The sequence below is a fragment of the Prunus persica genome, chromosome G2 (genome assembly GCF_000346465.2).
Source record: "Prunus persica cultivar Lovell chromosome G2, Prunus_persica_NCBIv2, whole genome shotgun sequence".
NCBI lineage: Eukaryota > Viridiplantae > Streptophyta > Magnoliopsida > Rosales > Rosaceae > Prunus > Prunus persica.
The window spans coordinates 1,908,980-1,925,578 of NC_034010.1; the positions used below are offsets into that span (position 1 = coordinate 1,908,980).

At 41.1% G+C, this 16,599-nt stretch overlaps 2 protein-coding genes and 1 long non-coding RNA gene across 5 annotated transcripts; 1 reads left to right on the forward strand and 2 right to left on the reverse strand.

Moving 5' to 3' along the window:
- LOC109947506 lies at nt 162-2,119 on the reverse strand. Of its 3 annotated transcripts, none has more exons than XR_002270279.1 (4): nt 1,927-2,119; nt 1,706-1,797; nt 1,560-1,608; nt 162-444 (listed from the first exon to the last, which is right to left on the reverse strand). It is a non-coding gene; the product is annotated as an uncharacterized LOC109947506 (long non-coding RNA). The 3 variants fall into 3 exon arrangements; XR_002270280.1 differs by having other exon boundaries at nt 1,560-1,623; XR_002270278.1 differs by lacking the exon at nt 1,560-1,608 and having other exon boundaries at nt 1,927-2,115.
- LOC18787270 (senescence-associated carboxylesterase 101) lies at nt 2,582-5,346 on the forward strand. Its single transcript, XM_020558271.1, has 4 exons — nt 2,582-2,767; nt 2,914-3,256; nt 3,461-4,036; nt 4,193-5,346. Exons 1-4 carry the CDS (start codon nt 2,757-2,759, stop codon nt 5,051-5,053), a joined length of 1,791 nt encoding a protein of 596 aa, XP_020413860.1. The 5' UTR covers nt 2,582-2,756; the 3' UTR covers nt 5,054-5,346.
- LOC109947133 lies at nt 10,143-10,571 on the reverse strand. Its single transcript, XM_020556624.1, has one exon. It carries the CDS (start codon nt 10,569-10,571, stop codon nt 10,143-10,145), a length of 429 nt encoding a protein of 142 aa, XP_020412213.1.

Below are 16,599 nucleotides of genomic sequence, written 5' to 3' on the forward strand. Positions count from 1 at the left end.
TTTGCCGTTAAATGTGAAGGCCAATTGGTCATTTTTATGTTAAAATAAAATAAAAATAATTTAAAAATTGAAATAATAATTATAACAATAAAGTAAAATCTTACCCAAATCCTAGCCTCCCATGTCCTCACAAATCACACCACCACCCATGAGAGCTTTAGTTTTAAAACACAATATAGTTTACTAATTTGGAAGATAAGAATATAATTTCATCTAATTAACATAAGGCCAAAGACCAAATGTAGTACCTAATTTTACAAAAATATCATTAAAAATTATCAAAATTACACACAATACCACTCCTTCTAAAGTAAGCATACTATGCCACATGTCCATATCTAGCCAACCACCACCGCCGAAATCCCGCCGCTGACCACCTGCCACCACCACCGCACGTCGCCTTCCACCGTCTGCTGGGGACCAACTTCATTGCCCTTTATTCACCTTTAAAAAAAAGATTTTATATCATTAAATGGACTCGAACCTTAACCCTCAAAGGAGGAAGGCTCACTCACAAACCACTACACCAAACTTGATTTTGTAATATTTATATAAACAATCAACGGTTTTTTAAAATTAAAAAAAAATTCATTTCAACACTTATTCACACAAAAACTACAACAAAAATACAATGTAGATATCAATTATGTTATAAAAAAAAAAAAAAAACAGCTACAAAAACAATTGTAATTAAATGAAAACTTCAATGCAGTTTCCAGTTTCCAAAAGACCAATTTTGAGTTCCCTTGCTCTTGGGTAGTTCTACTCTTCTCTTGCCCATCCAATTCCTCATCTAGGTAGCCTCTACTCTTCAAATTGGTGAGGTTGAAGGCCAAGGACGAGCAAAAATCCAATTGTAATTAAATAAAAACTGCAATGCAGTTTCCAAAAGTCCAATTTTGAGTTCCCTTGCTCTTGGGTAGTTCTACTCTTCCCTTGCCCACCCAATTCCTCATATGGGTAGCCTCTACTCTTCAAAATTAGTGAGGTTGAAGGCCAAGGAAAGAGCAAAAATTCAATTGTAATTACCAAAACTGCAATGCAGTTTGTGCAAAACTACAAAGTAGAACTTGTATAAAATTTCACTGAACTAAAGCTGAAATGGTATTGCAAAATATCATATGACAGTGATGACATCAACCATTTCCAAATCAAGACAAATGCATAGCCTATTTTATCTTGTTGGTACATGTGGAAGCACAGAGGGGGGAAACACCACCATACGACTACAACTACAAACAGAAGGAAATCTACAGAGATAAGAGCACCTTAATCAGCATATTTGTATCTTCAATAGGTATAATAGGACCAGCAAAGAATAAAGATTATGAATTTACATAAGAATTTGGTCATTTTGATATTCTCAACTTCATAGATAGACAACAACGAATAATTGAGTTTCAAAATTCAGAAAGAATGTCACTTTGATGCATTCATCATATATATTACCATTGTGTTAATATAGGATTGGAAACTAAAGAAAAGAAATTATCCAAACAGACACAACAAACTTTCTAATTGTAGGAATCTAAAAATCTATCTAGGCATCAAAAACTTACTGTGAGGGGCCATCTTTTTAAAGTCAAACTGTTACCACCTGATTTGATCCTGAAACAAAAGACTCTAACATGTATATTCATGCATAAGCAAGCACCCAACTTCTTCTTTTCTTTTTACCACAAACTTGACAAGGATTTACACAAACCTGAGTAGTGGTGGTATGATGTAATTCATTGTTGGCTCTCCAGTAAGCTTCAATCTCGTCCTTGGTGAGTGATTGATTCCTCTTGCACACATCTGAAGAAACAAAAATAGAAATAGAAAGAAAGCTTGTGATTAACGAAAAGCTTGAGTGAATGAATTGAAAAACACAATACATATACCATGGATTAATTCAAAACTAAGTTAATTAGAAATTGAGATTACCTGGTTTGGAATTTAGAACGGGTGAGTCCCATCCTGCATTGAGTGAACCCATGTATGATATATATGTATTTCCTCCGATTGCTTTAAAACTAAACACAAATGACTTTCTACTCACTTGCTTTACTTCAGAGCAGATTCAGCACGAGGAAGAAGAGAGAGATCTCCCTGGATGACGTCGTTGAGAGAGAGAGGAGGTGAGATCTGATTTTGACTAACTTTAAATAAAAAAGGGTAAAATTGTATTTTAACTCTATAATTTAGACAGGCCCAATAAATTTTGGCCTCCTCTTTAACACACATCTGAAGAAACAGAAATAAAATACCCAATGTCTTAAATATTAATTAGTAAAATTAGTTATGTCTAATACCTAATTTTTTTTTTTGTTCTCTTTTTCTTTAATATTTTCTGAATAAAATAAATTTATTTTTAATGATTTAACTGAAAAATTGATGAAAGTTTGATGATTTAGATGATAGGAGGAAATTGAGAAAAAAAAGAATATGAGGTAAATTAAAAGTTAGGTACAAGTCGAAGTAGCAAATTACAAGTTAAGCCCAAATTATAATGATAGTTGGTAAATTCTGAAGAAAAAGTATGGCCACTTGCTTAAGCTTTTCGGAGAAGCTTTCAAGAATAAACTCGACGTTGACGAAGACGTAGTCTTTTCTTCATTTTGTAGACTTGGTGGAAGTTTCGTCGCCGTGGGGCCATTTGATTGGAGGAGGGATAGCAATTCATTTCCATGTATATAAGAAAGATATCAACCATCCTGGTTTTCATTCTCCTCTACTGTGTATGTTAACAGATCGGAAAAAGCCATAAGAAGAAGATGAGCAATCAGTAAGTAAAGTTCAATGTTCTTCTGTCTTTCTTTCTCAATGTTTTTTTTTTTTTTTTTCATTATTTTATATTAAAAATTTAACAAAGTTAGTTGCTAAATTAACACCATCTTACTCTGTTTTTTTGGTTTGATTTTTTTATGACAGATTTAGCAGCGGCCTAGAATTGGCAAATGTGCTGTTGACCTCCGAACCCCTACACCAGTCATGGGATGCAATTCAGAATGATAAGCAGAAGGTCAATCCAAATGCACAACCAACCTTACACATTAATACAACCCAAGCAAATCTTACCATTATAACTTTTCTTACTTCACCCATGTCTTTGAGAGGACAAGAAGGCTTGATTTTGTCATCAACTCTTGAGGAAAGAAATCTCCCTGACTTTGAATTTTTGTGCAACAAAAGCAACCCAAGTTTCTCCATCAATGAAGCTGCAATCAAGCTCTTTGCCTCTCGTTTTGATGAGCTCCGTCGGCTGAAAACTGAGGTTTGTACCTTCTCTCTCTCTCTCTCTCTCTCTCTCTCTCTCTCTCTCTCTCTCTCTCTTTTCTTTTGTTTTTTGTCTTTCCTTAAACTCATCATTTAAAGTAATGGACTTTTTCGTTATCATAATTAATTTGACAAACTATATTGCGATTGAGTACGTGACTAGTATGTATATATGTAACTTTTGATAACGTTTGTGGCACAGATTAGCAGATCAAATTCATTAGTAATTATCACTGGACATTCTATGGGAGGCTGTGTGGCTACGCTCTTCACCTTATGGCTGCTAGAAAGCCTCAACTTATCAAAAGCCAAACGCCCCCTTTGCATTACTTTCGGTTCACCCCTTATTGGTGACGAACACCTCCGAAAATGTGTTTCACAATTCCCAACATGGACTTCTTGCTTCTTGCATGTAGCCTCTATCCAAGATCCTGTACCTAAACTCTTCCTATCCCCAAATCCAACTGCTCTTGGAACCGGTACTCAAGTTAGTGCTTATAAGCCTTTTGGAACATTCCTGTTGTGCTCTGATTCTGGTTGTGCTTGCTTTGAGGACCCAGATTCGATTTTGGTGTTGGTGGCAGCCAACTCTCAGGGTGATCAGACCCAATATCCTAATGTGGGGATTCAGTTTTTTGATTATGGACAGCTATTGGAACGTCTCAAGCTCAAGGCGTTTTGTAAAGATGTCTTTGAGTTGGCTGAAAGCGATAGAATTCCACTTAAAGCTAGCATTATCACACAACTGGCAGCAATATTTGGAGTTCCCAAATCACAGGTAGCAAAGTTTCAATGCAAATATGTGATTTGATAATGTTTTATGTTTTCAGCCTATAAGCCTACAATACATACATTATTTGCAAAAAAATGTTAGCAATATTCTCCGTTGTTAAATTTTACTTCTACTAATTCCTTCTCTGCTCCTTTGTAAAAGGCATTGCAACAGCAACGACCCAACATAAATATTCTGATAATGAAGATGGAAACACGTGAATATAAATTAGCAATACAGAAGACGAAGACTTCCAATGCCGCCAAGAAATTGAATGATATAAAAGTGTCCATGGTCTACCTTGAGTGGTACAAGAAGGACTCAAAAGGTAGGGAAATTGGATACTATGACATGTACAAAAACAAGTGGAACAGGAGTGACATCAACGTCGAAGAGTTCAAGAAGAAGCTGTCGAATTACTGGCAGGACTCGGTCGAAGAAGTAGAGAATAAGCCCCAGAAAGAAGGAACTGCCTTCCGAACTCGTTGGCTTATGGGAGGTACAACCTACAGAAGGATGATGGAACCACTTCACATTGCAGAGTACTACAAGGACAAGGATGGGAAGAACTACAGAGAGGAAAGGCTTAAGCATTTCATTCTGTTGGAGAAATGGCTCAAGGAAGAGGAGGAAAGGAAGGTAGCAGAGAGAATTAGAAGAGGGGAGACAGTCGAAGAAGGTCCAAGCAAGTCAAAAGCACTGAACGTGGCTTCTAGTTTGACTGATGATTCTTGTTTTTGGGCACATGTTGAGGAGGCTCTTATCTTATGCAATCAGCTGGAGAACGGACAACCAAGTTTAAGGGAACAATGCAAGCAAAAGTTGATAGAGTTTGAGGAGTATGTGTTGGATGCCCTCAAGAATTTTGCGGTAACCCCTGATATTTTCTTGAAGTATAGCAGCTTTATGGCATGGTGGAAGCAGTATAATAAAATTGTGGGAAGCTCAACAACACAACTGGCTCGTATCATGACGGATGGCACGTACCGCGATTATGAGAAAGGGGTGAAGGTGGTTTTCTGATCTCTGTAATCCAATGAATAAGTTTTATATGCCAACCGGATGGGGCATGTTGAAATTTGTGTGTCCTGTTGGTGTGCTTCAATTTGTATTTTCTTTCTCCTTTTCTAGTAGGCTTTGGTGGTTGAATAAACCTGTGTTGGTGGCCTTATTGCTTTGTAAGGGTATTGCAAATTGGATTTTGCTGCCAATCTTGGAATTTGCAGAACTTTGTGGCTTGTTTTAAGTTGTATTAATCTTGCAGATGAATTTACAAAATAAAAGCTTGTAAACTAGTAAAGAAGTTGTAGCGGTAAGTTGTGTTGTGTACATGTCCGGAGTATGGATGAGCCGTGGTCAATTAACTTGGATGTTGTCATGGATACCAAAATTTAGCAGAATACATATATGTATTATATATGGGAACAAACCCAGCATAGATGGGACCACCATGCATATGCATGATGCATATCTCTGAATCAACCGCTGCCAATTAATCTCTGTAATTTGACCAACCTATTTTTGTTTTGATTCAAACATTTTTCTCTCTTTCGATCCTCGGTTGGCCTTTTGGGTTTTCTGCTCAAAGGCAAAGGCCATTATTATGTCACACTGTCTTTTTCACACCTACATACTTTATGATTTTACTCAATGAAAAGATTGTGGAGTTTCTTTATTTGCATGTATTTAAAGATTATTATAATTTTCTCTTGACAAAGTGATAATTAAAATAATTTAAGGGAGATTCACTATTATACCCAATATGGGGGCCCAAATTATAAAAATACCCTATATAAAATGGACTTTAGAAACACACCCAAAGCCCATTTACAATATAACAAAAAAGCTTTTAACTTCTTATAAATTACAAAACTGCCATCAATTTCTTAAAACAAGCCCAACCCCAAAATCTCATAAAAATACCCAAAGCACTCAATAGGGCATCAAAGTAATTTAATAATCAATATTAAATTCAATAAGGCCAGCTATCATTTTTTGGGTTTGTTTATAGGAATTCAATTGTGTAGGGTTTATTTATAATAGTAGTGCTAGAAATAGGTATATCACTAAATATCTCATAATTTAAATGTACGAGAGGAGGATCAATATCAAGTGTATGAGAGTAGACACACTCTCTTAGTCAACTCACCTAACTCTCAACTCATGTCTATTTGAAGATTATTAGATGGAATGGAGTGAGTATTGACCATGTCAAGTCCAGCGCTAATGATACACCCCTGGATGCATCGGTTCATAAATACAACTAGATCACCGCTATTTAAGATTTAACAAACAGAAAAAAAAGGCAGGGCCAATGGGGCCCATCCCATTTCAAGAAATGGCGCTGAGGCTGACTTAGAAGTTCCCTCTTGCTGTCGTTAATTAGCGCTTTGTCATCCCTGCTTCTACTCCATGAGGGCTCTCCAGCAGCGGCATCTCCCTCAAGCACTCCTTCGCTAATGACACGTTAAACTAACGCACGTAAATTTTGAGTTTCATTGCGTCTGCTGTCTGGAGGATGATTACCTCGTTGCATTCCAAACTTCTTTATTGGCAGTGATTACACAGGTTTGCTTTCACAATTTTTTTCACAGTATTCATGGGTGGACAACGGTAATTTTTCTTTCACATTTTTTAATGTGTTATTTTCTATTGGTTAATTTTTATTTTATTTTACGGTTTTGCTCTGTTTTTTAGTTTTCTTTTGTTATTTTTCGGCATTTCTAGAGTTTTTTATTTTATTTTATTTTTATGTTTGTATTTTTTTTAAAAAAATTATTTGATAATTTAAATGGAAATTGAAATTCAGATGACATAAAAAAATTTTTGGCAAGATTTATACAGCAAGGGTTTTTTTTTTTTTTTTTTTCCTCACAATAGAGCTTGTCACCAGGCTACGCAACCAGTCTCATTGCAATTTCCCTTTAGAACGTTATAATGACACATCTTATAGCAGGTTGGTTGGTGCTTCAATTACTTGAATGCAATGGGAGATGAGATTTGATAGGGGAAATTTGCCACGCATAGAAACTTTTTGTTTGATGGCCTAAATAAAATAACCAAAATCAATTCAGATGAGATATGTTAGCAATCCTTTTGTTTAGTATAATTAGTTCCCTTTTTCCATACTACTACTCGAACACATCATAACCTGAACTAAAATCCTCATTGACAACAGAATCAGCATCTTTCATTAGCTCAGTTAATCCATCCAACAGAAGGTAAATGTCATTTCTCAGCTCATTTGTTGTGTCCCCCACCAAAAACTGGGAGAATCCACCGCCCACATCAACCCAAGCACAGCCAGGAGCCTTCCTCACACCCAAGTCCCTCATGAAAGTCCTCACTCTCGCTAGCTTGTTCCAACAACCAGCAGCAGCATACATGCAATTAACACGTAGTAACCAGAATTTTCAGGTCTTATTTCCAACAGCTTCTCTGCTGCCCATTCCCCTATATCTATATTTCCATGGATCCGACAATCTCCAAGAAGAGTAGCCCAAATTGCAGAAGTTGGCCTGTAAGGCATCCTTGTGATAATCTCCTCTGCTTTATTTAATAGACCAGCCCTCCCGTAAAGATCAACCATGCAAACATAGTGCTCCAAACGGGGAGTTATACCGTATATGTGGGAGCAAATTTTCCCACGAGAATATTCGATTGCAAAGATTCTTCTTCCTTCGCCGTCACTTTCTCCCTGCAAAATAGAATAAATAAGAGGACCACACTCGGGGGGTGTTGGCCAAAGGCCCTTCGATGCCTAAATTAGTTCAAGAGTTTAAAAGAAAAACAGTAGCTAACTAGGGTACGGAGATGTGTTTAAGGTGTAAACCGAGCGGCCGGAGCCTTATGTAAAAGAGAGGGAGAGAGGAGGTGGCTAGGGTTTGAGAGAAATTTTCTGTAGAGTTTCAATAGTAATTCTGACGTACCTCAACCCTTGTGTGTGGCCATCTTTTTATAGTGGTCTTGGAGGCTAGGGTTTCAGAGGAATAATTCCGTAGATGGAAGAGAATTATTCCTCCCCTATATGGAATTGATTTGATTTATTAGGGATTTGATTTATTATGGTAAATCAAATCCCTAATTGTGGCAGGTATCAAATCAAATCCTAATTTAATTAGGTAACTCCTAATTTAATTGGGAATTGTGGTATGAATCAAATCAATTCTCAACCTAATTAGGTAACGTTCCATTTAATTGGGTAATCCCCAATTAAATTGAGTAACTCCCAAGTAGGTTGATTAATTCTCAATTAGGTCAAATAATCCCAAAATGGAAGGAATTATTTGACCAAGGGTCTAATTTAATTCGGTCCCCAGAAATGCCCTCTAGCTTCTGCATGGTGCGTGGTGGCATGTAGGAGATGTAAATTATCCGTTGGGCTGTCTAGCTGTAACTGGGCTTCCTTCAGTGAGTTGGACTCCTTTTGCAGATTGGGTTCCCAATTAGAGTGAGCTTTCGACTGTTTTTGGAGTTAGGTTCTCAGTAGGAATGGGCTTGCGATTCCTTCTTGACCTAGGATGCCCAACCTGTGTAAATGCGGGGCTTCTCTTCACTCTTCTTCACATCGCAAACTTAACTTCTCTACTTTCTAGCTTAAGACAGATATTGGAGAATTCGTACTGCTTGTCGAAGAAAGGAGTCACCGTGCATCCCAAGGTAAGTCGAGCACGTATGTTTCTTTTTCTTCGTCTTTTCTTCTTTTTTGTGGCGAAGGCCAGCTAGGGGAAGCTTGGCTGGTTGTCGTCGTGGCAATGGCTGGCACTGAGCAGCACCCGTGATGGAGCAGGTGTGCGCAGGTGGACTAGCTGCTCCCTATCGTCACAGGTCTAGGCTGGAGTGTGCTTGGCCTCATGCGTTGCGAGCCGCATCAGTTGAGCGGGTATTGGGAGGAAGTCGGTGGTCTGCCCCCTGCCCAGGATGTTGAGAGATAGACGCAAAATAGTCTAGACTCTGATGATCTGTCAGTTGGGCAGGAGAAGTGTTCTGTCGGTATTCCTCATAAATAAAAAAAAGGTTGTCGCCAAGTCCTCAAGAGATGAAGCTACTTCTTCGTAGGCGAAGAATGTGTCTCCATTGAGGAAGAATCCAAAGCTCCCTTATGCTGGGAAGACTCAAGTGAGGTATGTTCCATCGTCATCTGCTGGGGTCAAACATCTTGTTTGTGCTGATATCAGGAACGTTGGTGGTACGCACAGTGCTCGGGATGTTCTACTCAAGCCTCATGCTGACAAGTTTGAAAACAATAATCTGCTCCGTAGAATAGCCCGTGCTCGATCTAGCTCACCTGCTGAGAGGCAAATAGATGCAGATATTCTTCTTCGAAGTTCGGGTCGTCTGCCTTAGTCAAAGGATGGAGACTGAACTAGAAGGTCTGCTCATAATCCAGCTGTTGAGTCACGGGCAGTCAAGTGTGGAGTTGACTTCATTGGAGGTGAGGGTGGCGGTAGCTAAGGAGACGAGAGAGTCATCTCCCAGGGCGAAAGGCTCTTCTGCAACGTCAGTGGCTGATCCCAAGGTGGACAAGTCTAGCCCTGTAGGGGATGCAATTGTGTCTGATCTACTCAAGATGAACTTTCTGTCAAGTCCGTCTGCTTGTTTCAAGCTGGTTGATCATATCCATCAGGCTGGTGATCTTGAGATAGTCTCAAGTCTTCTATTAGAAAAATAAAGGGAAGCAACATTTCATCTGCTTCAAAAGGTAGTAGTTCTTGCTGTTGAAACTATCTGAAACTCGTCTGCTGTTGCCCCCTCTTCTGTTGTTGACTTGGTTAGTCCAAGAGATGCCTACTTCTGTCTTGAGCGCAAGAATGCAAGAATGCGTACAAGCTGGGCTACTTGGACTGCTAAAATGGAAATAATCCCTTCTATGCCATTGATGATGGAGACATCGAGATGCTCTGTTTTGGCTTGCTTCCTATGCAGAGTAAGCATGTTAATATTGTGAGCATGGAAGAAGCTGAAGAGCAGACGGTCGAAGAGGCGATAGCTGAAGAGGATGAATTATGCTACGAAGTCTGCTAAAGCCTGGGCTTTTATTGCAGCTTTTGGCCGATAGAGGAGGTCATACTGGCTTAGCTCTATAGCCCACTTCATGAGTCGCTGAGAAGCGTCAGGGCTGTGGATGATTGATCTTAAAGGAAAGTCGGTCATAACGATGACTCGATGAGCTTGGTAGTAGGGTAATTTCGGGTGGCGAGTCTCTGCATCGAGGAAAGCTTTTGACATTTAGAATATCGGATGTTGGGCCCCTAGCTCTTCTCGGATGAGAGCTGAACTGACAGCTGAGTTCGACACTGTCCAGGTACACGAACAAGTCCTCACCAGGGACTGGCTTTGAGAGCAGGAGAGGTGAAGTGAGATAAGTCTTCAGATTCTGGAAAGCTGCTTCGCACTTCTCGTCCCATTTGTCTCTTTGTCCTTTCTTTAAAGCTTTGAAGAATGGTTTGCACTTGTCGGTTGATCTCGAGAGGAATCGGTTGAGGGCCGCTGCTCTGCCCGTCAGACTCTGTATCTCCTTCACCTTGGAGGGCAACTTCATCTCGAGAATGGCTTTGATTTGACGTGGGTGTGCCTCGATACCTCGTTGTGTGACTAGGTATCCCAAGAATCGGCTAGAGGATACACCAAACGTGCATTTAATCGGATTCAACTTCATGCAATACTAGCGAAGCAGGCTGAATACCTCGACAAGATTTTTGATGTGATCTGCACGTTTTGGGGCTTTGACCAGCATGTCATCCACGTAGACTTCCATAGTTTTGGGGTTTGTGTAATCGACGCAGACTCTACATTTGCCCTTTTCTTGTTTCACTACCAGAACAACGTTGGCAAGCCATTCTGAGTATGAGACCTATTCGATGAAGCCGGCAGCTAGGAGTTTGTTAATCTCAGCTTTGATAATTGCGACGCGCTCGGGAGAAAAGTTGCGTCTTTTTTGCGCCACTGGCTTGCAAGCAAGGTTGATGTAGAGTCGATGACAGATGATGTTCAGGTTAATGCCAGGCATATCTAATGGCGACCATGCGAACATGTCTTTGTTGTTCTGGAGGAAGGTGGTCAGCTCCACCTTCTCTTCTATCTGGCTAGTCAGGATCCAAGGGTATTAACTCAACGTCATCTTCGGGTTTCCATCCTTCTTCAGGAGAGACCTCGAGACAAATTTCCTCGACTTAGTCTTGAAGCTTTGATTTTTATAAGGGAGCAAGATTCGGTTGTTCAACCTCCTTCAGATCTGCCTGGCTCACAGGGAGGAACTGCGCATGTTTGCTTTTCTTCAGCCCTTGGGCGGAGCATTTCCTTGCCATTGATTGATTGCTATTGATTTGGCCGACACCGCCCCTAGGGATTGGGTACCGAATTTTCTGATGTGTGGCGGAGGTGATGGCGTTGATCTTGCCGACCCATGGTCTACCTAGAATGCCGTTGTATGGTGGACCTCATTAATGACCATGAATGTTTGCAAGCTGATTATAGGTGGGGAGTAGATGTTGAGGTCTATCGTGCCCATGGTAACCGTTGTTGCACCAGTAAAGCCGGTCAGCGATCTGGCTAATTTGTTGATCTTTGTCTGCAAGCTCATCTGTTGGATGACCGCCAGTTGTAAGATATTAGCTGCGCTGCCCTCTTCTATGTGGATTCGGTCGACCATGGCCTGAGCGATTTGAATGCTGATAACAAGGCGTCATTATATGACATGTCGAGGCCGATCATATCTTTCTTTTAGAAGCCGATCACAGGATCGTCTTCTGCTGGTGGAAGGTCAGTCAAGATTTGGGAGATCACAGTGGCCTGTTTGATGTTCTTCTTCTTTTCCTTGCTGGTCAGCCCAGACTCCTCAGAGTCGACTAGGATTGTGTTAATTCTTATGACTTTCTTGGGCGGCTCCTTGGCGATGTCACGATCTTTAATCCGCTGGATGGCCTGCTTCGCAATGAATTCCGTGCAGTGACCTTCTCTCACAAGTTTTTCAAGATGCATTTTCCAAGCGAAGCAGTCATTCGTAGTGTGCCCGTGCGTTCTATGGAAGGCACAATATTTGCTAGTATCCCTCTTTTCAGGCTTTCCTTTTAAAGGTGGTGGTCTTCTTACCCAAGGTTTATGCTTCACTTGGGCTAAGATTTGATGTATGGGGATGGTGAACTTGGTGTAGTTCTCTCCTGCCGTAGCGTCCCTTTGTGGGTGCGACCTGTGCTTGTCCTTGTTCCTGTTGCTAAATCCGTCGCTTCTTTGGCTTGCCCGCTTAGTCGGCTGATCTTCCTACTTAGTAGACTTCTTTGCAGCAATTCAATCGTCATCCCAGAGCGCATAGCTTTCCGCGGTCACGTAAACCTCTGCCAAAGTCTAGTTAAGAGTGATAGTCAGCTGGCGATACAAGTCGTGCTCAGCCAGAAGTCCTTTCTTGAAAGCAGAGGACGCGATTTGGTCGTCACATCCTACAATGTTGGCCTTTTCTGCTTTGAATCTCTTGATGTAATCTCGAAGGGATTCGTCGGACTTCTTGCGCAGGTTGTATAGGTGGCAAGGGTTCTTGATTGTCCGGTAAGAGGTGTATTCTTTGGTAAAGACGTAAGTCAGCTCGTTGAAGCTGTTGATCGACCCAAATGGCAGAGTATGGAACCAGTCTTGGGCGGCTCCTTACAAGGTCATCGCCAACACCTTGCACATCAGTGCGTTGTCGGTTTTGTGGAGGATCATGACACTTTTGAAGTGTTTTAGGTGGCTCTTGGGATCGGAATCCCCCTTGAAGTGTGTGAATGTGGGATTTAAAAATCGCTTCGGGGGAGCAGCCTACTCGATTTCGGCAATGAAATGCGTAGAGTTTGCCTAGTCTATCTCCTTACGTAGTGCATCTTCGAAATTTACTTTGGTCTTCAAGTCTCAAAGTCGGTCACTCACAAGCTTCTCAACGTCTTCCGCACACATTGCTGGTCAGCCACGTTGGCGACCTTTACAATTTGGGTGATGCTGACTAACTTCCTCGTTGATTTCCAAGGGTCGACCTTCTCGCCTGCTCTGCCTAGGCAGCGTGTTGGTGGACTGCGCTTGCGAAGGATTTTCTGTAGCTTGTCGACGAGAATCGATTCTTCGAGAGTGAGCAGCAGAGCGCCTTTTCTCATGGTCCACATTGTGAAGGTTATCCAGTTGATCTCCCTAGGGGCCTAGCCTTTGATTTACATTTCCCTGCCGGCCCAGGAGGGCGCGGATGTCAAGTCGTGGGCCCAGCCTTTCTCGCACGTTGTTCCTTAAACTCAATATGCTCTGTGTGTGGCTCGTAAATGCTTGCGACATGTCGGCAGGCCAATCACGTTGTTGTCCCTCACTTTGTCTGCTTACTCCTGCTCGACTTGCTTGGTACCCATCGAGCTGCCTATCGGCGCGTTCGGCCAAGGTTTTGAGCCAAGCTTATTTGGTTGAGGAGCTGCCTCATTAGATTGCTTTAGTCGTCCATTCTCTGAGCTAGCTGGTCAACTCTTAGATTAAGGTATTCTTGACTTCGTGGATCGGGATGAGAGAAGTGTGTGGAGCCCAATTGGCTAAGGTTTCATCGGAGGTGTACGCGGGAGCGTGCGTTGAGCATGGAGGCAATGGAGGGAATGCTTGAAGTTGCTCCAAGATTGGGCCTAAGTCGGTAGTGGTAATGAGCCCACCTTGATTAGAGGTTCCACCATGTTCGACGGCGGTGGCCGGTATGGTGGTCTCAACTGCAAGTCCGGTAAGTGGCACGGTGGTGAGAGGTGGTGTCATGTCGATCGCGGGATCGTGGGTGGAGTGGCTTTGGGCCGTCGCAGATTTAGCCATTGCGTCGGTTTTGCCTCTCGTCTTCTTGCTTCCAACCGTGGTTGTCTGGAAGGCTTCGGTGGATTGGAAAATAAGTTTGGAGCACGCTTTGAGTATATCTCGTGCTCTCGGAGCAAATTTCCCCACAAGAATATTCGATTACAAAGATTCCTCTTCCTTCTTCGCCGCCTCTTTCTCCATGCAAAATAGAATAAATAAGAGGATCACACCCGATGAGGTGTTGGCCAAAGGCCCTTCGATGCCTAAATTAGTTCAAGAGTTTGTAAGAAAAACACTAGCTAACTAAGGTACGAAGATGTGTTTAAGGTGTAAACCGGGTGGCCGGAGCCTTATGTAAAAGAGAGGGAGAAAGGAGGTGGCTAGGGTTTGAGAGGAATTTTCTGTAGAGTTTCAATAGTAATTCTGACGTACCTCAACCCTTGTGTGTGGCCATCTTTTTATAGTGGTCTTGGAGGCTAGAGTTTCAGAGGAATAATTCCGTAGATGGAAGGAATTATTCCTCCCCTATTTGGAATTGATTTGATTAATTAGGGATTTGATTTATTATGGTAAATCAAATCCTTAATTGTGGTAGGTATCAAATTAAATCCTAATTTAATTGGGAATTGTGGTAGGAATCAAATCAATTCTCAACCTAATTAGGTAACGTTCCATTTAATAGAGTAATCCCCAATTAAATTGAGTAGAGACGTTAAGTTTGCGATGTGAAGAAAAGTGAAGAGAAGCCCTGCATTTACACAGGTTGGGCATCTTAGGTCAAAAAGGAATCGCAAGCTCATTCCTACTAAGAACCCAACTCCAAGAACAGTCAAAAGCTAACTCCAATTGGGAACCTAATCTGCAAAAAGAGTCCAACTCACTCAAGGAAGCCTAGTTACAGCTTGACAGCCCAACAGATAATTCACATCTCCTACATGCCACCACGCGCCATGCAGAATCTGGGAGGCATTTGTGGGAACCGAATTAAATCAGACCCTAGGTCAAATAATTCCTTCCATTTGAGGATTATTTGACCTAATTGGGAATTAATCAACCTAATTGGGAGTTACTCAATTTAATTGGGGATTGCCCAATTAAATGGAACGTTACCTAATTAGGTTGAGAATTGATTTGATTCCTACCACAATTCCCAATTAAATGAGGAGTTACCTAATTAAATTACCACAATTAGGGATTTGATTTACCCTAATAAATCAAATCCCTAATTAATCAAATCAATTCCAAATAGGGGAGGAATAATTCCCTTCCATCTACAGAATTATTCCTCTGAAACCCTAGCCTCCAAGACCACTATAAAAGGATAGCCACACACAAGGGTTGAGGTACGTCTAAAATTCCTACTGAAACTCTGCAGAAAATTTCTCTCAAACCCTAGCCACCTCCTCTCTCTCTCTCTCTCTCTCTCTCTCTCTCTCTCTCTCTCTCTCTCTCTCTCTCTCTCTCTCACATAAAGCTCCGACCGCCCGGTTTACACCTAAAACACATCTCCGTACCCTAGATAGCTAGTGTTCTTCTTACAAACTCTTGAACTAATTTAGGCATCGGAGGGCCTTTGGCCAACACCCCCGGGTGTGGTCCTCTTATTTGTTTTATTTTGCAGGGAGAAAGAGACGGCAAGGAAGAAAGGGGAATCTTTCTAATCGAATATTCTCGTGGGGAAATTTGCTTCACATACTCCATATCCTGCAATCATTGAAGTATAAGTTAATTCATCTCGCTTAGACATTGAATCAAATACTCATTTAGCTTCTAAAATTTTGCCTGATCTGGCATACATGTCCACAAGAGCATTCCACAGAAGTAAATAATCATCAAACACTACACGTTTTATTATGTAGCAGTGGAACTCCGTGTTGAAGATTCGCTACCCAAGCACAGAGGGGAAGGATGCTGGCAATTGTAATGTAATTAGATTCAATTCCAGAACACAACATCTCCCTAAATAAGACTTCTGAGTTCGAAACCTCCAATCCCTCCAACTCACTTATGTAGTGATGTGCAAGGTGCAAGGTAAGGCTGCACCTATATGCTTCTCCCAGACTCTGTTTTCCTGCCTCTCCATGTGCAGGAAATGCGGCTGCAAGTGAGAGAGGGCATTAACTTCATATACATTGTTTGCTTATTCCCTAATAGCTTAAGCTTTTGGGATTTAGTGGTTGCCTTACAATTATATGAGATTGAGTATCTAATTTCTTACAGGGAAAGCATTAAAGGGCCAGTCACAAAAAGTTCAACAAGCTGTTTTGGAGGTAACTATGTTGTTTTCATTTCTTTTCGCAGCACCTTTCATTGGCTTATTTAGATTTCCCGTAGAAATTTCGTACTGGTGGATACAATGTCATTGTTGCCACATCAATTGGCGAAGAGGGCCTGGATATCATGGAAGTTGATCTAGTTATATGCTTTGATGCTAATGTATCACCATTGAGAAGATTCAGCGCATGGGGAGAACTGGAAGGAAGCATGATGGAAGAGTTGATATCCTTTTCTCATATGAGTACTGCATGTTCTGTAGTTGGCTGTTGGTGAGATCAGACTGAACATGCAATGAACTTTTGCTTGTCCCCCTCTTTTATCCAAGTTTTAGTGTCAATCCACTTTCCATTTTTTTTTCATTACACTTTCTTTCAACCACCTTTCATTGCATTTGCAATAAATCTAAATCCTTGACAAGTCGTACTAGTTTTAGCCTGTGAAGGGTCAGAGTTGAAGGGTTACAAGCGTAAGCAAGGAAACAGTAAGAATATGATGAAACACTTGCGAAATGG

Excerpts from the sequence above, each read along its gene's own strand:
- LOC18787270 (XM_020558271.1), top strand. Across the intron at positions 3,257-3,460 it reads TCCGTCGGCTGAAAACTGAG|ATTAGCAGATCAAATTCATT; the intron begins GTTTGTACCTTC and ends TTTGTGGCACAG. Across the intron at positions 4,037-4,192 it reads TTGGAGTTCCCAAATCACAG|GCATTGCAACAGCAACGACC; the intron begins GTAGCAAAGTTT and ends CCTTTGTAAAAG.
- LOC109947133 (XM_020556624.1), bottom strand. The coding sequence starts at position 10,571 with ATGAAGTTGCCCTCCAAGGTGAAGGAGATACAGAGTCTGACGGGCAGA.